Below are 22,953 nucleotides of genomic sequence, written 5' to 3'. Positions count from 1 at the left end.
ATCTATCTCAGCAAACTCCCTCTCCCTTGTGAACACACTTTGGAAACATTTATTTAATACTTCTACTACCTCATTAATATTACCAAACATTTCACCATTCACTAACTTTCAGAATCTCATCTTTATTTTTCAGTTTCTTATTTAAAAACTCATAATCACTTATCTACAATATTTTTCTCAAACTTCTTTTTTTCCTGCCTTCTTATTTTGACATATTAATCTCTTTCCTTTGTACTCATTCCATAAATCTCCACTACTGTTCCTTGTCCATTTATGCTATGCCCACTCCTTAACTTGCATGGCTTCTGCACACTTTGTTATACCACTCTTCTCTTGATGTGTGTGTGTATTTTATTTTTCTTGTAATTGGGAAGTTATTTAGCATCCTCAGTTATGTATTATTTTTTCTTATAGGATTTCAGAAGCGAGTGTTACAACTTCTGCTGGACATCAGGAAAACTGTTTCGGATACGAGCACATGTGGTGGTAAACCAGCTGACACAGCTTGTACTCTTACAATCAAACGGAATAATTCCCTGGAAGAAGTGCAGAATCTAGAGGATGAATTGGTTAATCCCAGTTATTTCATGGAAGTGTGCAACCAGTGCGTCCGCATAGGTGGCTATAATAAGAGAGATATGGTCTCTAATTTGATGTGCAGGTTTATGACCAAAAACCTCATGTGTCAGTATAACATGCTTGGGCAGAGAGGCAAGTTGTCTTTTAGAAAAACAAAGTTATACAATGTGATTCAGGAGAGCATGCTTAAAAAGTTCTCAGATTCAAATGTGACAGAAATACAAATGATAGTTGCAGCAAAATTGCGTAATGCTCCAAAATTGAAAAATTAAAATTAGCTGATGTAAAATGGTACTTACAATCAGTTAAGATCTGCAAGAATGTTAAAACAAACCAATCTTTGTCTCATGCATGACCTTGGTGAAGTAAAGTATTTTCATACCAAGACGAACTGCAATAGCGCAGGAAAAATCTAGTCATACTCACTGCCACCAGGAGTCTAACCGGGTCTCTTGAGTGAGAGCCAGACAGCAAGACCACTACACCACTGTGGTGTAGGGGTCTTGCTGCCTAACTCACTCAAGAGACCCGGTTGACTTCTGTGGCAGTGGGTATGACTAGATAAAGTATTTTCATTTTGTATGTTACTAAAAAATGCTGGTAAATTTATCTCATGACTGATTGTACACAGATGACCTCATATATTGTAACTATGTGTACATTTCCCTTCCTCCCCCCTCTCTCTCTCTCTTAAAGAAGCTCTTTTCTATCAGAATGACAAAATTTATTGATGTGTAAACAGTATAAGGGGGGATGTTAGAGAAGCTTAAGAATGAAAGAACCAGGACCGCCGAGAACCGAACCTCAGACAAGCTGTTCCCGCCACCACGCTAACCTGGTCCTGGTTCTTTCAACTTGTCGTTATGGGATTCAAGCTTAAGAATGGTTTTAAGATGTGGAGAGAGACTTACTGCTGTAAAATTTGAACCGATTGGGATATTACCTCATGATATTTATGTGAGATGATATTAATGATCTCAGATTATAAAAGCAAACTAGTATTATTAACAGTGATTTATTTTGTAATTTAGTAATAGATATAACATTTTAATTTATAATTTTGCTTTTGCCTACCACTTAGGTTCCCATGTATTTTTACGTAAATGAAAAAGTATGGAGCTACCCCAGCAGGCACACGACGTCAAACCGACGTTGATAATATGTAGAAATTTGGTCATGACGTCGGACACCATAAAATCGACGTCAATTCAACGTTAGAATTTCAATGTTGATCATGTGTCAGATATCGACGTTGGAATCACATTGAAATCTCGTTAAAAATTCACCGATCTGAAAACTGACCTATTTTGTACGTTGAAATGTGGTTGGAACCTGACGCTGAACCAACGTCTTTCTTCCACGATAAATTCACCGTCGATTCAACGATAGGATTACAACGTCACTTCTACGTCCTATACCGACGATAAATCACATTGAAAAGTTGTTAGGAATTCACTAATTTGAAGACTCCTATGCTCTAAAAGTTGAATTTTGGTTGTAACCTGACGGTGAACCAACGCCTTTCGTCAACCATAAAGTCAACGTCAGCTGAATGTTAGAATCACAACGTTGGTTATATGTCACATGTCGACGTGGAAATTACAAAGAGTTGTGGTTGGAAGTTCACCAAGATGAAGACATGACTTGTATATACTTTCTAAGTTGAATTTTGCTTGTAACCTGACGATGAATCAATGTCTGTCCTGAACCATAAAGTCAATGTCAATGGAATATTAGAATTACAACGTTGATTATATGTTGGATGTCGACGTGGAAATCACATTGGAATATTGGTTGGATTTCACCAAGATAAAGGCTGACCTGCTTTAAGTTGAATTAAGGATGAAAATGGTTACTGAACTAACATTTTCTTTTCAGTGTGATAGCCACATTAACTGTAAAGTGTAACAAAGTCACAATGCCAATGGATATATACATATTCCCTACTCTTGTTGAAAATCTATTGTGAATCTAACACAATTTCAATGTTGATACTTTATTACATTTTGTATTCTATACCTACTGATACCAAAATGGATATCACAATACTGTCACGAAATGTGAGTAATAACTGCAGAATAGCATATTGTAACAGCAGAACATTCGTGTCCCAGTGGATATAGCGTTAATTGGCGTTAATCCATCAAGTACTACCTAAAAGGAATCTAACTCTGTGTAAACACTAATCCTCCCCAACGGCACCATTCCGGCGTCTATAGCATTCAGTCGTTTATAAGTACCAGCCCGCCGTAGATATACAAGCCCCAGAACACAAAGGCCTCGCAGATTTCACCACATTTACCACTTTATTAGGGTAAGTTTGAGTTTGTCATGCATTCACAGTTCAAGTTAAACAATGTACAAGAGTTCTCAGAGTATCAAAAAGGTGCTATACCATGTATAACCTTAGTATTCATAGTATATAAGTTAGTAAGTATTTTGTGGAGTCAGCAAATTCTTTCTTGTCTGTTCCCATTTCCCTACCTCAAGCTACTACCTCCTGCGTAGTTATATACTCTTTGTGTCAAGTAAATTTAAGAGTGCTACCATAATACTCATGTTATTTTGTATACATAATGTAAGAATTAGTGCATTTCTGTAGATTTATAAATAATAAGACAGGGTATTATGAAGTTTAAAGATTATTATGAAGTTTAATAAGTGCCTGCAAGAATATATAAGCAATTAATTCTTGCAGGGTGCAAGATATGCAAGATATGCAAGATACATGCAAAACTGGAGTCAGAAAAGTAAACCTATTACTTCACGAAGTGGTTTGATCTTCCACCAAGCACCACCGCCCACTTCAAGATATATCTTCGATCAGCTCTATAACAGACTACTGGACTGTGGATGTGTCAGACTATATAATACGTAAGCTATAAACTAATATTGCATCATACTGTACAGTACTTCTGATGGTGTCGTAGTAAGTATAGCACATATGCTTTGTCTATGTTTTTAAAACACTAGGTGTGTCATGATCTAGGTTCACAGATATACTGTAGCTTGTATGAATAGAATGCATGATGACGCACTAGATGTTTAAAAAATTTCCTTACGCCCCGTTAAGTTTCGTGTAGTTTTTACCCCGAACTCCTCTTTGCCCCTTTACCTGGCTTAACCATCAATATTTCGTGTTTATTAGGTTGGCAGTAGTTGCCAGAGTTTAGCCAGAACTACACTATTGACAATCCAGCAAAACAGGTTAAGGTCTTCCCTTCCATCCTAACCTAACCTTTTTGATGGGTTAGCAATATTGTATCTTTGGCTAAGATCTGGCTGGCAGCCCACAAATGCTCGGCAGCAGACAGGAGTAAACCAGATCTATTCAGTATTGTCACTTAAGTTAACCTTACCTATGTAACCTAACTTTTCCTAACCTATACATTTGTGCATGTCAACTCAGACGGAAACGACCAGTTACCACCATGGCACGTTATTTGAAATGGTGGAGGAAGATCAATGCAGATGTTAATGCTGTAGCACAGGAGAGCAGCTCTAGTGACAGTATTGAGGATAATTTTAATGAAGTCAGTGAGTCAGCTGGTGTACAAGCAGAGGTGCCTGATGAGGTTAGGTGTCTGGAAGCTCCTCAGCTGGCAAGTGACTCTTATTTAGCAAGTGTTGAGGTCGGGCCTAGCTCAGCAGGCATTTCTGACCATAACACATGTTCTTCCTCTGATTCTGAGATAGACAATAGTGATCAAACTACACATTCATATTCTTTTTCTGATTATGAGATAGAAGAATCAAGCAACTCAGGAAACACAGAGATTAGACGTGAGCTAGCAGAATGGGCACTGAAATGTAATTGTACTAGAAAGACACTGAATGACCTACTAGCTATACTTCGCCGGCACGGACACAATGATCTCCTGCAGATGCCCTAACGTTGCGTCAGACTCCAAGGACTGTAGACGTGTTATCTAAATGTGGTGGCCAATATGCCTATTTTGGTATAGAAAAAGGTATCTCACATATTTCTGGGCTGAAATCACTTATATCAAAGGGAATTAGTTTGCAGTTCAATATTGATGGTTTACCACTATTTAAATCAAGTAATGTACAGCTTTGGCCTATAATGTGTAGCATAAACCGTGGGCATGTCCCTTTCATTGTTGGGATGTTTTGTGGAACAGGAAAACCCAGCCCGGTGAAAGAATACCTTGCAGATTTTTTGAAAGAGCTTCACAAGTTAACAGTTAATGGCATTAAATTTGAAGACAAAACATACAATGTTTCAGTTGATGGCTTTGTGTGTGATGCCCCTGCAAGGGCATTTTTGAAATGCGTAAAAACCCATACTGGATACAGTGCCTGTGAAAGATGCACAGTACATGGATCCTGGGATGGAAGAGTAGTATATAACACACAGGAATTATTCCCTCTCCGTAAAGCACAGCAGTTTCAAAATATGGCATATGAAGACCATCAGATAGAGCAATCACCTCTCACAGACATTGGCATTCTTTGCATTGAACAGTTTGCCTTGGATTACATGCACTGTGTTTGTTTAGGTGTTGTGCGACGTATTTTGTCCTTTTAAAACATGGTCCCACACAGTGCCGTCAGTCAGCTCGCCAGATATCAGAAATATCAAATAGACTAGTGTCGTTGAGTGGATTGATGCCCAGTGAGTTTGCTCGACAGCCCAGATCGCTCTTAGAACTAGATCGCTGGAAAGCAACTGAACTGCGCCAGTTTCTCCTTTACACAGGCCCTGTAGTTTTAAGAGATGTGGTCCCAACACCAATTTATGACCACTTTCTCTGCTTAAATGTTGCCATAGCTTTTATGTTAGATGCTGATGCTGACAAGAGAAACTTTTACTTGCCATATGCTAAAGAACTTTTAGAGTGTTTTGTTGGCAATTGCCCAGACATTTATGGTAACACTTTCACAGTTTACAATGTTCATAACCTCATACATTTACATGAAGATATAACTTTCTTTCAGTGCTCTTTGAATGATATATCTGCATTCAAGTATGAAAATCATCTCCAGATGGTAAAGAAAATAGTCAAAAAAGCACAAAATCCCATTGCACAGATTGCAAAACGCTTAACAGAACTTAATGCACATGGATCCACTAGTACAGCCAAAGTAATATATCCTGTCATCTCTACAAGGAGCAAAGATAACTGTTTCATACTTCATACAGAAGATTTTGTCTTTGTGCATGAAGAAAAGAGCAGTGGTGAACTTGCTTGTGAAATTATAGGTCAGATTCATATGCAAAATTTCTTTGAAAGTCCTTGCAATTCAAAACTAATGAATATTGCTTTTATAGAGACCAAACATTTGAAGCAAAAGCTCAGAAAGAAAGTAATAGACAGAAGTTGCATTTCTCGTAAAGTTGTGTGCTTGCCGTATGATGATGGCTTTGTATTTTTCCCATTATTACATAGGGCTGAAAAGTTTTAAGGATCAGTCCATATTGGACAAAATAGCTTCTTTACCCTGGCCTATCACCAACAAAATCTCAATTACTGTTGTGAACACTGCACTTAGGTGTATGAGTAAAGTACCTAAATATGTATGTTTGCAATTATGTTTATAATTTTGTAGTTGTTGCTTCCTTACTGCATAAAGCTTTTATTTATTTTATTTATTAGATGAAATATAAAAGCATTTAAATTGACACCATCAGGGGTTACAGTAGTGTGCAAGCCATGTATTATAGCTACTATGTATATATATAGCTTATCACATTATTCAATCCACACAACTGCTAAACAGTATGGCAATGTGGGCTCGAGCAGTGTGGCTGGAGGACAATGAAGAGCAGGAGGGTGTTATACCACAGAAGTGGATACAGAATCAAATGGTCCATTGGCCACCTGGTGTTAATGCTGCCCCCGCTATGGCTGAAATGAGAGATCCAACACCATCTTGGAGAAAGTTCACACTTGTGAAAGTAAAAATTGCTTCTGGTGTGTAACAATTTTGTTCAAAACTGCTTTTGCCTATTTGAATTGTGAAGTAAAAGAAGTACTGCAGACTTTTTAGATATTGCTTATTGTGATTTTCAGTTCTCTCAAAGAAGATAATAATGCTACCATACATGTACTGGAGGTTGCATAATATTATTTGCTATGTGCATATGTTTATGCATATTTTATTACATGTATGGTCTTACTTGATAGATGACAAAACTGTCTGTGAGGAATGCAATACTACCACGACATCTGAATTGAGTGATGAAGAAGAGAATGTGAAACGACGCAAGAAGAAAAAAATATTTGAAGACTTCTACGTTGCAGGTAAGAATGAAATCTAAAGGTAACATATTCAGCATAGACTGCACTGTAAATATTAGGTAGACTATGTAAGAGTTCAGCTTTAGAGATAGATGAGATGGCAGTACTGCCATCAGGATTTGATAAAGAAGGGAAAGATGAAGTAGTAAAGTGACCCTGTGTGACTATCCGTGACTGACTGCCGCACCTCCGCCGCTGCCCGTCTCTGGGCCGGCATGGGTGTGTCAGAGGTTGACTATTATTTGCTAAGGAGTATGTGTTAATTACACTTATGATAGACTGTGTTAAGATGTGTAATGTGTGTGTACTTGTGTAACACATTATTGTGTTATGTGACACCACTATATGTGTAGTGTAATAGAGTAAACACTAAATTAAATGGAGTGTATGGACACTAACTGATACACCTGAATATTGCTGAGCTAAACAGACAGACATCCTGTCACCACTGTACACTCATACACACATACATAAGAGCCTACTTTAAGTCACGTAGACATGGGAATGTCTAGATAATTTAATATACCTATTTTATATATGCCTATTTGGGTTACAGAGTAAGGCATATAGGCCAGGTAAAATAATGGATATAGATTCTCTTTTATGCTAAAGTGAATTTTTTTTTTTTATGATTTGCAGATGAGTGCAATGACATGATGCAGGAAAAGGAAAAGAAATGTGAGTCTTTCCATTAATATTAACAATAAATATCATCAGTATTAACATCCTGTGATGGGAACAAGATATTTTGCCACAGTAATCCCTACATTTTGTAGGGGGTGGCAAAAGGGATAGTGTGGGGGGGTTGGGCTTCCCTTCTTCTGTATTACTATCTCATAAATAGACAAGGCACACTGTTGAGTAAGAGGATAGTAAATCAACTCTGTAAACTGAAGAATATGCCTTGTTTGGATTACCCACCTTTTATGAACTAAACCACCTTGGTACATAGATATGTAAATGTATTTGTAGCTTTTATCTTGCTTTTTACAATCTAGTAGTTGTTCTTGTATTTTTATATCATTGCTAACATGAAAGCACATTGTATTTCTCCACCATGTATCATGTTTTTCAGGTGGTGCCTCTCTACCAAAACCCCCAGAGAAATTTGTAAGAAAGCAGTTGATACAACAAAAGAAATCTCCCCAGAAGAGACAGACTCAGGTGTTTCCTACAAGGACTTCTCCTCGGAAGAGAGTGCTGGATTCATCCCAGAAAGGGATACCACATTCACAAGCCCTTCCTAGATCCTCATTGGAGCTGAGTAAGTACAGTATTGGCTTGCACATCTTGCTCTTGGCGCTCACACATAGTCTTAGTGTGTGATGAAAATAACATTATTGGAGCATAAAAGTGAAAGTCCAGAATTTCTGTGATGCCATATCTGTGTGCATTACCACTCTGATGGCAATCTATGGAATCTGTCCAAATTAGGTAATAATTAATCTGAGGCTTATGAAGATTGTAATCAGTGCATTTATTCTCTTTCTGTTTTATGGATTAAGCTGTTTGTTTACTGTGATAGGTAATTTATCATCAGTTAGGTTCTTGTTTTGAATAGCACCAAAACATATTACTCTTATGCCAAGGTTTTTGGAACATAAATAAATTGAAACGTATTCATGGCTTGAGCACTTTGGTGATTTTGGTGAATGTTGACTTTATGATATCTGTTTTTGACAGGTTGTGTTTCACAGGGGGCTGGTCCATCCTCACAAGGAACATCACATGGGATGGGTACAGATGACATGTTGCCTATGTCTGATGGAAGTAAGATTATTTTTCTTGAATGTATTGCAAGTACTTGTGAAACAAACAGACGTGGCACTAGGGCATGGGCTTCAAGGGAACTTACTCTGGACAGAAACTGGCCGAGCCGTGCAACTGACCTACATAAAGTGTAGGCAGGGTATTATCTCCTTTCACTGGGGGTTCAGATGGTAGGGTGACTGGGATTATGTCTTGTTATGGCTTGGCTAACTCCCTTCTTGGGGGAAACAGACTTGGTATATATATAGATAGGAAATATGTTCATCTTATGAATAAGATAAACAGTTATAGATTAGTCTTTGAATAAGCATATGGGCAATATGTGTTTTGCTTTACTTGTAGCTGTTGCTGCTCTCTTTCTTTTACAGGCATTTGGTATGACATCTCTACAGCTCTAATCTTTTCCTACCCAGCTTCATTCCACTCCCATTCTTTACTTCCTTATGTTAAAGTAGGTAGAATTACACTCTTCTTTTGATATCTCTTAGCTTCCAAAATTATAGTTTAATTCCACTATCTATCTCTCTGACGCCTCGCTCCCTCTGGGAGAGAGGCTTTCCTATCCACCCTATCATATGCCTTTTCCAGATCCATAAAGGCTGCATACAACTTCTTATCTTTTCCCAAGTACTCCTCTACTACCATTTTAATTGCAAAACACTGATCCACGCAACCTTTCCCTTTCTGAAACCTCCCTGTTCCTCACTGACCTTTTCCTTGGTCACTTCTATCAGTCTTTCAGTTAGGACTCTCCCATACACTTTTCCTGGCACACTAAGTAAACTTATCCCTCTGTAGCTGTTGCAGTCATTTCTGCAACCTTTACCTTTGTACAGAGGTACAATGACTGCCTCTCTCCACTCTTCTGGGACTTCTCCGCTCCTCCATGCTAGATCACATATCCAGAACATCCAGTCTGCTATTACTTCACCTCCAAACTTTAGCATTTCTGCAATCACTCCATCTATGCCTGCAGCTTTGCCGCTCTTTAGCCTAGCCATCACTTTCTCCACCTCTTTTCTATTTATTCCTTCCTGCATACCCACACGCTTTCCACCTGCTTCAATGCCTATACTAGATACTATTGCTTCACCTTCCGTCCTTCCATTCATTAGGCGGTCAAAATGCCTTTTCCATACCCCTCCTACCTCATCCTTACTACCTACAAGAACCCCATCCTCCCTCTTCATTCTCACACTCCCACACTCCTCTCCCCATCTTTCTTTCTTAATTTCCTTCCAAAATAACTTCTTGTTCTCACTGAACTTTTCACTCAGCTTCCTACCAAACTCTTCATCTACTCTCTTTTTACTTTCTCTTATCAATTCCTTCACCTTCGGATTCCATGATCGATACTCTGCTTTCCTTTTCCTTTTAATTTCATTTACTTTCATTTTAATTTAATTCCACCTTCCAGATAATTTCTTTATTCCAGTATCCTTCCTATCCTACATTGTTCTTTCATGTTGTGCTTGCATAAGATCTAAATCATTATCAACTGATCTTTTTTCGCACACAAAAAAATGGGGATAGCCCAGACAAGACACATCCCATGACTTAGTGAGTTGATATACATGATTTAAGTCTTGTTTAAGCACACCATGAAAGAAAAATTGAGGATAGGAGGATATTAAAGAAAATATCTGTAAGGTGAAAGCACTTAAAAAATCCACAGAATAATAATATTCTGAACTCCAAACTGTAATGTATGTGATTGTAATAGTGAACCATATTTTCCATTACAGAATTTCAGAAAAAAGTATTGTTCATTCTGTCTAGTATAAGGGATGGCATAAAGCAAATCCAACATAAGATTAACCAGAGCAACAATGACAGTGAGGTGGAGTTTGAAATCAAGAGAATGAACTCAATAGCTGAAGTCCAAGAAAATGAGAAACTTCTTCAGGACCCAGAAAGTCTCAAGCATGCAGTAGGTTATTAAGTCAAGGTTATCTTGTGAAAGTCACATACGCTTTGTGTGATTATGTCTTTATGCACACAAACACAATATAAACCAGGTATATACTGTATATATCCTAATTTCAGATTTCCCGGCTAAGTAGGATCGGAGGAATCAGCATGAAAGATGCAGTTGCCCAAGCAATGCAAAGGTAAATATGTGGTATAGTAGCATTGCACCTCAATGTATGTTATTATAATATTCAGTTTTGCAACCTACATAGGATATTAGAGGCATCAGCATGAAAGTTACAGGCAATGCACAGATATATATACTCGCTGGTGTATTTTGTATTAAAGCTGATATTGCGGCTAGATGTATTTTGTATTATTAATGTGCAGGTCACATGAAATGCTAAGCATGAAAGTTTTCATAATGCTATCCTGTGTACATAATTGATTGTTTGTACAGTAGAAGCTTGATTTTCAAAACTTGGTGGGATGTAGGAGTGTTAATTTTCTTTGATGGAAATTTTTTTTTAGATAGAAGGTTAACTCCCAAGAATGTTTAAATGGGAAGTGTATAGATAAGCAGTTGCCGGTGTGAAGATTATACTTCTAAATCAGTCCCCACTTAATCAGAATTCAAGTCATGCATGCTTGGTAGTCATAAGTGTCTTAGACTTATTTTAGTGATATGATGTAATGGAATGCTTATTTGATAATACTTATCTGGTGTAATACCAGACAAAATATTACTGGAAAGGGATAAGGTTTTCTGTTACTGTACTTTGTGGGTCCTACAGAGTCTTAACCAATGAGGTCATGGCACATATGAACATGAAAGGGAAGAGAGGAAAATATGGCTTTGAACAAACATTGTTGTTCAGGGTTATTAGAGGTAAAAGATTTAAAAAGTATTGCAGCTGTATGTACTAATCATCTCAGAATGTTGTACTATTAGCAATTTCCCTAACATTCATAATTTATTTTTATATTTTTGTTAGTAAGACTCTTATTTCTTTATCAACATCTGTAACACATTGCATCCTGACTAGTGCATCCTAGCACATTACTAGCTGTATTGTAATATTTCATGTAGAATCCAATTAATTCATTATCATTGGTTATCTGTATGTTGCTTCTTGCATCTCAACTTTATTTGTAGGTGTAGCATGAATGTATGAATCTCTCCTATTGTCTAAATACTAACTGTAGCACTGTACATATTAACATACTTAGCCTCTCATTTGTGTTCTGTTTTGTATCTACTTTTATTTTGTTACATTAGTTTATCTTACTGGTTTGTGTTACATGTTGCATTGTGGTATGTGCATTGTGTAGTGTTATACTGTGTTGTGTTAGACTACATTGTTTCGTGTTGTATAAGGTGATTTTTTTCCACATTCTGGTAACATTTGTCTTCTTTAGCTAAATAGTATTTACTGCAAAGTGCCATATTCTTATTTTAATTGCAGAGAGTGTCCTAACTCATCAGTCTGGGACAGAATCCAGTGTTGCAGAGGCTGTGGCTAAATGCTTGAAATATGCACCTGATAGGATTGGAGGAGGTGGACGGAAAGTCTCAAATGAAGGTATGCAACATTTTAAAGCACATACAGGGTGTTTCATGAGTCGTGGTACTTATTCAGGGATATGATAGTTTGGGTGATGCTGAGTAAAAAATTCTCTATACACATATAGCGGTTTTTGCTTTGTTTAATCTAATATGGTCAGTGAAAATTAAGTGTGGCGAGGGGCTGGGTATGTGTTGCGGGGAGCGCTCTCTCAGGTGGGACACGACGCGTGTGGCATGATGTGCCTGTCTCTTGAGAAACAGTAATTATTCTTCTGCTGCTCCCTTGGCATTTCTGTTGCAATATCCATACATGAATCTATATTATAACAGAATACTCTACATGTTACTGTAAGTAAATGGCATCTTACAGTATGTACTATGTAGCGTGGAGGAATAAACTTCTCTCACAGGCACGACACTGACGTTTGCGTAGAGTTGCCATGTAGTCTTTTGGGAGGGTGTTGGGTGAATAAAGTGCTGACATGGTCCACGATTATTTGCCATGATTGTACTTTATTCTAAAAGCTAATGAAATCATTGAAACAATTTAGATGCAGCCTTTCTAAAGATTTCAAGTTTCATAGTGTATATGTACTTTCAATGATTAATGTTTCTCTAGAGGCAGGCATATCATGTGTCCCGCCTGAGAGAGCGGTCCCCGCAACACATACCTGGCCGCCGCTGCCTCATGTAATTTTCATTGACCATTCTTGATAAAACAAAGCAAAGACCGCTATATGTGTATAGAGTATTTTTTACTCAGTATCACCCAAACTATCAGATCCCTGATTAAGTACCACAACTCATGAAACACCTTGTATATAATATATATATATATATATATATATATATATATATATATATATATATATATATATATATATATATATATATATATATATATATATTTATATATATATATATATATATATATATATATATATATAGATAGATAGATAGATAGATAGATAGATAGATAGATAGATAGATAGATAGATACTATTATTTTGCTAATAATTCTTCTTCTTACATCAGCATCACCAGGTTCATCTGACCATCCTGGTCCCTGTTCATCCGTGTCCAAGTCTGACCACTCTACGGCAACAATCAAAAAGAGAAAGTTTGTACATGAAGAGGTGTCACCTCCTTCAAGCAATTCGTCTGGAACAACAATGCTTTTACCACTGGAAATTGATGAAATGTCATCTGAGTCTTTGTTGGAAAATGAAAGCTCTGATGAGTGATGAATATATATATGTATAGGGAAACTCAATTTAGTTTCTGCAAGGTACATGAACAGCCGGAGTAGAGAAGAGGGGGATGAGAGGTCTCATACTTCTAGAACCTTTATTTTCTGCTCTGATTGCGTCACCCTCCTTTTGTTGGAGGAAATTGGCCGTAGCATATAGATACTTAGTAAAGTAACCGAGTAGTATATCCACTTTGCTGCAACTGTAATATATACTCCTGCAAATACCTATGCATTAAATATCCAAATGCAAAGTTATGATTTCATATTGGTCACTACAAACATGCATTAATGTGTTGTAGCTTAACTTTTGTATCCTATGTACTTTGTACTATGTACTTAGCTAACATACAAGTCCATGTAGTGAAAAACGCCTTTACAAGATGTTTTATGCAAATGACATGAAAGGTAAAGATAATAATAATAATGTTGGTACACATATACAGACACTTTATTTTTACCTACTGCAACTGTTTCTGTAACTTTCCCCAGTTTCAAAATGATGTTACCTACTCTGAGAAACCATTGTTCAGTAATGTTAAACTCAAAATCAACTTAAATTTTAGCTAAAGTCAAGTGTTTACAAGTTATTCATGTGTTCAGTATGGGTGATGTTTAATGTGGTATTGGAATAGCCCTTTTAATGTGTGTACTGAAATGACGATGAAATACCTATTGATTTTCAGTATGTAAACTAAGCTTAATTGTGTACCAGTTGCACATAACTAACTTTATAGTCTATCCAATCTTGGTCCTCACTTTCTAATGTGATAGCTAAAATAACTCATAAATGTTGAGTTGGTAGTAATGAAAATCTGTACATTTCTTTTCCAGACTATATCTCACTACCAGAAACAATGCAAAGACCTTTCCTGAGACAAAGTCCATGGTTCTGGGTCATGGTGAAGCATATGTCGGATTTACATTCAATCTAAGCTCAAGATCGAATACAGACAGCATGTGCTTCACCAAAGACTATAGACTAGACTGTTTACTGATGTTAGTATAGTCTGGTGAACAATTTTCACGACCTGGAGCAATGCTGAAAATCTAATGTTGATTCTACGTCGGGTGAGCAACGTCAGTTTTTCAACTGGAATTCAACGGGAATTCCAACATTGAAAAACAGAGCATGATTCAACGTTGAAAACCAGATGTCAGTTCAATGTTGAAATTCCACCATTGATTATACGTTGGAAATATTACATTAAAAAAACTTTCAAAATCAATCAATTCTCAACGTAGATTCTACGTAAGGGCCTGACGCAAAATCAACGTTGAATCAACGTTGATGTGCCTGCTGGGAAGGCAGTCATCCCTATCTAAAATGGGTCGATAAACTAAACTATCACCTGCAAAAAGTCTAGTAGAAGAGGTAAGTGATAGTGGGAGATCATTAATGTAAGAAAGGAAAAGAAGGGGGCCCAAGACTGTGACTTGAGGTATCCCAGAAGTTACAGGAATAGATGAGGATTGACTACCATCAAGAACAACTCTTTTCTTGTGGGTAGTCAAAAACGTGGTAATCCAGTTAGAAAGTTGTCCTCGTTGCCATAGTATTCTAATTTAGCTAAAAATCTTTGGTGGGAAACTTTGTTGTAGGCTTTGGCAAAGTCAAGAATTATGGCATCAACTTGTTTAACTTTGGGGTTGTTAAGGGACTGCAAAATGTCGTGTGTGGTCACAAGTAATTGAGTCTCGCATGAACGTTTGGGCTGAAAGCTGTGCTGACTGTCAGTCAGTATATTTTGCCAATCAAAGTGGGCCATTATATGTCTATGAATTATACGTTCTAAAATTTTGCAGGGAACTGAGGTTAGTGAAATAGGTCTATAATTAGCAGGGAGGGTTCTGTCTCCAGATTAAAAAATTGGTGACACATTTGCCAAAAGCCAGTCCTGAGGGAGTTCTCCGGTTTGTAATGTCTGAGAATATAACCTGCAGGATAGGTGCAAGAATGCAAGCATTAGCTTTTAGTATACTGCAGGGTATATTGTTTGGTCCAGTCGCTTTGTCAGTGTCAACCTCAGATAATAGTTTCTCAATTCCTCATCATCATCATTTCATCGACGCCTGCTCCTAGGAGCTCCCACCAGGGGATGGCCACGGCAGAAGAGTTTTCAACTTTCTCTATCCAGACACTTCCTCCTTGCCTGCTCAAAGTTTCTCAAGGATCTTTCACCCTTTTTCCTGATATACTCTTGCACTCTATCTCTCCATTTCACTGGAGGTCGTCCTATAGCATTCCCTCCCTCTATCTCACTCACATACACCCTTCTGGTCATCTTACTCTCCTCCATTTGCTCCATGTGGCCAAACCACTTCAAAGTCTGTCGCTTCACTTCTTCCACCACTCCACACTTCTTCCCTTCACCCACGTGACACATTCCAAAATGCTCGTACACTTTCATTACTCATTCCATCCATTCTTCTCACACCACAAGCACTCCTCAAATAACTCATTTCCACAGCCTGCACTCTAGACATCTGACTTTCATTCCAGCCCCACGTTTCACATGCATATGTGAGGGTTGGTACTATTATTGTATTTCTCAAATCCCTCTGTACCTCCATGCTCACACTTCTACCGGTCATGATTCGTCCCAAAGACCCTACCACCCTTCTTCCTTGCAATGCCCTTTCTCTTATCATACCCTGCATATCACCATGCTTACACCTAACTGATCCAAGGTACTTAAGGCCGCTTTCACAGTCCTTTTGTTTGTGTTGGTCGTTACCAATGACGGCAATCGCTGCTATAGAATTTCCACGTGAAACTGGCCAGTGGGGTAGTGGCGGCTGTGGGGTTAGCCTAGCCCCGCACCTTACCACACACTCTCAACACCTCTTGCTTCCTCTGTAGCCGCCACTACCCCATCGGCCAGTTTCACGTCGAAAACTATAGCATCGATCGGCGCCATTGGTAATGATCAAAACAAACAAAACGACTGTGAAAGCGGCCCTTAAACTCATTGATCTCCTCCATTTCTTCACCATTCAAAATTATTTTGCATTCTTTTTCACATTCAATTCCCACTCTATATGGGCATAAAATATCGACAACCTCACTTCTACTTCGCTCACAAACCATCACTTTACTCCTGAAGGTGTAGAGTCAACAAAATTATTGGCCGAGGGAGGTAGAGAAAGGCTACAGCTGGCTCTTTTCCGTCTATTCCTTGTCTTCAACCACCTATTCCCTCCCTTCCCCTACACGCCGCCACGCCCACAGCCTACCACCACTATATCCTCCAGCCCTGTGTCTCCTGAAGGTGTGTAGTAATGAAACATACTGGCCGAGAGAGGTAGAGAAAGGCTGTGGCTCTTTTCCATCTCTTGCTCGTCTTCAACCACCTATTCCCTCTTTTCCCCTACACGACCACAGCCTACCACCACCATATCCTCCAGTCCTGTGTCTCCTGAAGGTAGGTAGTCAACAAAATATATGGGCTGAAAGATGAGGACGAAGACATAGGGCACGGCTCTTTATCTTCTATTTCTTGTCCATTACTACTCATTTTCTCCTTTCCCCTGCACGTCTACACGCCCACAGCCTACTGCCATCAGCCCTGTGTCTCCTGAAGGTGTGTAGGCAGCAAAATAAACTAGATAAGCGGTAACTCACCAGGTCAGGAAGCGGCACATTGAACGGACGCTGTTTGTTGACACTTGATTTGCAGGAGTTTGAGGAGTTGTAGGAGCGTGGCTTGCTGCTCCGAAGAACCCGCATATTTTTCTGTGATATATAAAGGTTTTCCAACATTATTATCTTATAAACATCATCAAAGTAGACATAACACAGAGGAAATAAATAAGATACAGTATAAGGAGAGGGAGAAATATTCACATAAAAATCATATAGATACATTGACAGTCGTAACAGAGTATTAAGATATTGTTAAATAAATGGTTTCTCTCTCATCGTTAACATTTCATCGACGTCTGCTCCTAGGAGCTCCCACCAGGGGATGGCTACGGCAGAAGTTTCCTACTTTCACTATCCAGACACTCCCTCCTTGCCTGCTCAAAGTTTCTCAAGGATCTTTCACCCTTTTTCCTGATATACTCCTGCACAATCTCTCTTCATTGCACTGGAGGTCGTCCTCTAGCATTCCCTCCCTCTATCTCACTCACATACACCCTTCTGGTCATCTTACTCTCCTCCATTCGCTTCATGTGGCCAAACCACTTTAATAAAGTCTGTCGCTTCACTTCTTCCACCACTCCACACTTCTTCCTTCACCCCCGTGACACATTTCAAAAGGCTCGTACACACTTTCATTACTCATTCCATCCATTCTACTCACACCACAAGCACTCCTCAAATAACTCATTTTCCACTGCCTGCACGCAAGACCTCTGACTCTCATTCCAAGCCCACATTTCACTTGCATATGTGAGGGTTGGTACTATTATTGTATTTCTCAAATCCCTTTTTACCTCCAGGTCCATACTTCTGCCAGCCATGATTCGTCCCAAAGACCCTACCACCCTTCTTCCTTGCAATGCCCTTTCTCTTATCTTTCCCTTCGTTTCACCATGCTTACACCTAACTGATCCAAGGTACTTAAACTCATTGATCTCCTCCATTTCTTCACCATTCAAAATTATTTTGCATTCTTTTTCACATTCAATTCCCACTCTATATGGGCATACAAAATCTACAACCTCACTTCTGCTTCGCTCACAATCCATCACTTTACTCCTGAAGGTGTAGAGTCAACAAAATTATTGGCCGAGGGAGGTAGAGAAAGGCTACAGCTGGCTCTTTTCCGTCTATTCCTTGTCTTCAACCACCTATTCCCTCCCTTCCCCTACACGCCGCCACGCCCACAGCCTACCACCACTATATCCTCCAGCCCTGTGTCTCCTGAAGGTGTGTAGTAATGAAACATACTGGCCGAGAGAGGTAGAGGAAGGCTGTGGCTCTTTTCCATCTCTTGCTCGTCTTCAACCACCTATTCCCTCCTTTCCCCTACACGACCACAGCCTACCACCACCAACTCCTCCAGCCCTGTGTCTCCTGAAGGTAGGTAGTCAACGAAATATATGGGCCGAAAGAGAGGTAGAGAAAGGGAAAGATGAGGACGAAGACATAGGGCACGGCTCTTTACCTTCTATTCCTTGTCCATCACCACTCATTTTCTCCTTTCCCCTACACGTCTACACACCCACAGCCTACTGCCATCAGCCCTGTGTCTCCTGAAGGTGTGTAGGCAGCAAAATAAACTAGATAAGCGGTAACTCACCAGGTCAGGAAGCGGCACTTTGAACGGACGCTGTTTGTTGACACTTGATTCACGGGAGTTTGAGGAGTTGTAGGAGCGTGGCTTGCTGCTCCGAAGAACCCGCATATTTTTCTGTGATATATAAAGGTTTTCCAACATTATTATCTTATAAATATCAAAGTAGACAAAAAACAAAGGAAATAAATAAGATACAGTATAAGGAGAGAGATAAATATTCACGTAAAAATCACATAAATACATTGACAGTCGTAACAGTATTAATATACTGTTATATAAACTGTTTCTCTCTCATCATCATCATTTCATCGACGTCTGCTCCTAGGAGCTCCCACCAGGGCATGGCCACAGAAGTTTCCAACTTTCACTATCCAGACACTCCCTCCTTGCCTGCTCAAAGTTTCTCAAAGATCTTTTCCCCCTTTCCCTAAAGTACTCTTGCACCCTATCCCTCCACTTCAATGAAGGTCATCCTCTAGCATTCCCTCCATCTCACTCACATACACACTTCTGGTCATCTTACTCTCCTCCATTCGCTTCATGTGGACAAACCACTTTAAAGTCTGTCGCTTCACTTCTTCCACCACTCCACACTTCTTCCCTTCACCCCTGTGACACATTCCAAAACGCTCATACACACTTTCATTACTCATTCCATCCATTCTACTCACACCACAAGCACTCCTGAAACAACTTATTTCCACTGCCTGCACCCTAGATCTCTGACTTTCATTCCAGGCCCACATCTCACTTGCATATGTGAGGGTTGGTACTACAGCCTGTTCACTTAAGCTAGATTCCTGGCACCTAGGCAGGTTGGTAAGCTTGCAGCTGATTGGTTGCCCCGCTCTCCCGCTAACACTAATGTCGGACCACATCTTGCATGCTCGAGTGAGACATGTTTCTTTATTATATGCCATAGCTCAACTCATATACAAGCTAGCCAGTTTTGGTTGACACCATCAGACTCAGCAGTGACTGTAGAATCAAGATGTATTTTAAAAACTCGACAAAACAAAAAAGAAAATGGTATGACAATGAGTTGAACTGTGAAGATGTTAAAAAAATATTTATAACATGTTTTATTTATGCTCACTATTTTCAACAATTGTTCATTGACTGCAGAAATATATTACATGACGTAGGGAAATCTCTCATGAACACGATAGTGTGATCAGAATGCAGATGAAGCTCCACATATTGAAAACACAGGGTTGTTTATAGCAACATGTCACTCACCCCAACCATCATGGTGCGCGTGTAATGCCCCGGGCTTTTATTTTCTCTTTTTCTATTTTCCTACACGTCCTCTGCGTGGATCGAAACACACGAGAAATTAATCAAGACAAAGTGAGGGTATTCCCCAGCTGCCTGGGATTGAACCCGCGACCAGCGTGACGGGAGAGCCACTCCTTACCGAGTCGGCCAAAGAGGTACCCCACTGGCTAAGTGGGTTATGGGAGGCTCGTTCATCAGGCCGCACTACACGGCTTTCCCCCCTATGTAGATTAATTTCTGTGTGTTGACAATGTCCCTTTGAGACATAACTCCACAATGCCCCTTTGAGACATACCTCCAATATTTCCATTTTCTATCAACCTCGGAGCATGGGCCATCCTACCTGTTACCCCTTCAGGGAAACTCAACAGAACTGCAGGAGAGGATGCCCACCGCTATGCCACCACTGTAATGCCCCACAAGCTTATTTTCCATCCTTTCTATTTCCCAACACAGCCTCTGCGTGTATCGAAACACACGAAATTAATCAAGACAAGGAGAGGGTATTCCTGGCTGCCTGGGATTGAACCTGCGACCAGCGTGACGGGAGAGCCACCTTACCGAGTCAGCCAAAGAGGTACCCCACTGGCTAAGTGGGTTATGGGAGGCTCGTTCATCAGGCCGTCGCCGCACTACACGCGCGACACTCATTTTTTTTATCATCATCATACAAGGTGTCTCGAGCGCCGTGATGGTTGGGGCGAGTGAAATGTTGCCATAAATAACTCTGTGTTTTCAATACGTAGAGCTTTAACTGCATTCTGATCACACTATCGTGTTCACGAGAAATTTCCACGTAATGTAATAATATATTTCTGCAGTCAATGAACAACTGTTGAAAACAGTGAGCATAAGTAAAACATTTTACAAACATTTTTTTAACATCACGGTTCAACTCATCGTAATACCATTTTCTTATTTGTTTTGTCGAGTTTTTAAAATACATCTTGATTCTACAGTCACTGATAAGTCTGATGGTGTCAACCAAAACTGGCTAGCTCGTATATGAGGTGATCTATGGCATATAATAAAGAAACATGTCTCGCTCGAGCATGCAAGATGTGGTCCGACATGAGTGTTAGCGGGAGAGCGGAGCAGCCAATCAGCTGCAAGCTTACCAACCTGCCTAGGCGCCAGGAATCTAGCTTAAGTGAACAGACTATAGTATTGTATTTATCAAATCCCTCTTTACCTCCATGCTCACACTTCTGCCATTCATGATTCGTCCCAAAGACCCTCCAACCCTTCTTCCTTGCAATGCCCTTTCTCTTATCTCTCCCTCCATATCACTATGCTTACATATAACTGAGCCAAGGTACTTAAACTCATTGACCTCCATTTCTTCACCATTCAAAATCATTTTGCATTCTTTTCACGTCAATTCCCTCGCTATATGGGCATACAAAATCTACAACCTCACTTCTACTTCACTCACAAACCATCACTTTACTTTTGTTGACATTTACTCTCAGCTTTCTCCTTTTACAGACACTATAAAAAACACTGACCAAATTTTGTGAGTCACTTTCATTTTCTGCAATGAGCAATGTGTCATCAGCAAACAGCATCGAATTCAGTTACACAGGATCGTCCTCCTCTAAATCCGAATTGAATATTTGTTAATATACTGTGTGTGTATGTATGTGTGTGTGTATGTGTGTGTGCGTCTAATTCACCTCTTGGTTTGCTGCGGGTCTCTCTCGAGACAGCCAACCGTTCCCCTACGGAAGGAGCTCAGAGCTCAGTGACCGATCTTTGGGTAGGACTGGAACCATTCACACACAACACACCGCGACAACGAGGTCACAATTCCTCGCCTTACATCGCGTACCTACTCACTGCTAGGTGAACAGGGGCTACACGTGAAAGAAAACCCAACCCAGCAAACCATCACCGTCGGGCCTCCGTCGGCAGAGGGGCAGCCACCGTCAGCAAAATTTCTGACGTCAAATCGACGGAGGGCCTCCGTACTCCAACGACTTCAGTTATCATCTCATGCAGTAACATGCTGTAAATGCGTGTGTAAAAGACGTTGTTTATGATTGTGGATATCTATGCGATGGATAATGAATCGATCAGTCTTTCCATAAACTGCAAACTACCATGGGCATATAGTACATACACTTTTGTGTACACACATACGCACACACACACTTACACACACACACGCGCACGCGTGTATAACACAATAATTATTAACATTCACCAGTGACGTGAATCCTTCTTCGATTACTTTTTCTGTAAATCAATCATTGTTATCATTATCAATATCTAAATGAATCTAAAATGAAATTATGTACTAAGTGGAATTCTATATCCATAATGTTATAGGAAAAAAGTCGGGCAATCATGATGTGTTTGATAATCTCGATCACTGACAGACGATCAGTGCTGGACGGCGACACAGTGTAGCTGGCGGCGGGTGTGACCCGTGGTAAGTGAGGCGTCTGCTCTTCCCTGCTGTATTTTGAAACACTTTTTTGTGCAAGGGAAGTTTGCTGAAGTTCTTATCATGTATCTTATGCTGTACTGTGGTAGTTAGTTGTAATAAGTGCATAAGATTAGATGTAACTGGTGAAATGACTCATTCACAACCCAAAAGTCTAGCTACTTTATTTGTTTTCTCGTGATGTTTCTTTTTTTTTCTTTTTCTTTTTTTTACTTAAATTCTCACATTGTTCCTAATACTGTAATATTATGTGTCAATGGCAGATTCGTTGTCATAATATTTATTAATATAGTAGCCTACTGCATAGTGTAACTGCATAATGCTTTTTTTATTAATTTCCAGAATGTGTCCATGGGCATATGAGTAGGCATATGAGAGCCGTGATGGAAAATAGGGATGTACCGATACCAAAATTTTGACCAATACCGATACCGATACCCCAATATTTGACCGATACCAATACCTGTGCACTGAATTTTTTTATACAAAAATTCCAGCAGCTAAAGGACAATATCAAATGTTAAGAAAAAAAAGACCCACTACTTGTTCCACCATAGAAGAAAAAAAAAGTAATCAGAGCTGGCCTGAAAAAGGTGCCCATAGTCATGAATTTCTTTTTATCAAGTTTGTTATTAATAAAC

General features: G+C 39.4%; 1 protein-coding gene across 4 annotated transcripts; it reads left to right on the top strand.

Annotated features, from left to right (window-relative positions):
* Nucleotides 1-1,700: 1,700 nt before the first annotated feature.
* On the top strand, nt 1,701-14,647 carry LOC126985153 (uncharacterized). Of its 4 annotated transcripts, XM_050839721.1 has the most exons (12): nt 1,701-2,893; nt 3,278-3,453; nt 6,322-6,515; nt 6,729-6,845; nt 7,482-7,520; nt 7,918-8,106; nt 8,526-8,612; nt 10,358-10,542; nt 10,659-10,723; nt 11,318-11,412; nt 11,990-12,106; nt 13,126-14,647. In XM_050839721.1, exons 2-12 carry the CDS (start codon nt 3,308-3,310, stop codon nt 13,332-13,334), a joined length of 1,443 nt encoding a protein of 480 aa, XP_050695678.1. In that variant the 5' UTR covers nt 1,701-2,893; nt 3,278-3,307; the 3' UTR covers nt 13,335-14,647. The 4 variants fall into 4 exon arrangements, 2 of the variants coding, with proteins under 2 accessions (XP_050695678.1, XP_050695679.1); XR_007738352.1 differs by lacking the exon at nt 11,318-11,412; XR_007738353.1 differs by lacking the exons at nt 10,358-10,542; nt 11,318-11,412.
* The last annotated feature ends 8,306 nt before the right edge of the window (nt 14,648-22,953 follow it).

The sequence above is a fragment of the Eriocheir sinensis genome, chromosome 58 (assembly GCF_024679095.1).
Source record: "Eriocheir sinensis breed Jianghai 21 chromosome 58, ASM2467909v1, whole genome shotgun sequence".
Lineage (NCBI taxonomy): Eukaryota > Metazoa > Arthropoda > Malacostraca > Decapoda > Varunidae > Eriocheir > Eriocheir sinensis.
The sequence above is the reverse complement of the archived record's forward strand: the minus strand, read 5'-3'. Positions and strand labels throughout refer to the sequence as shown.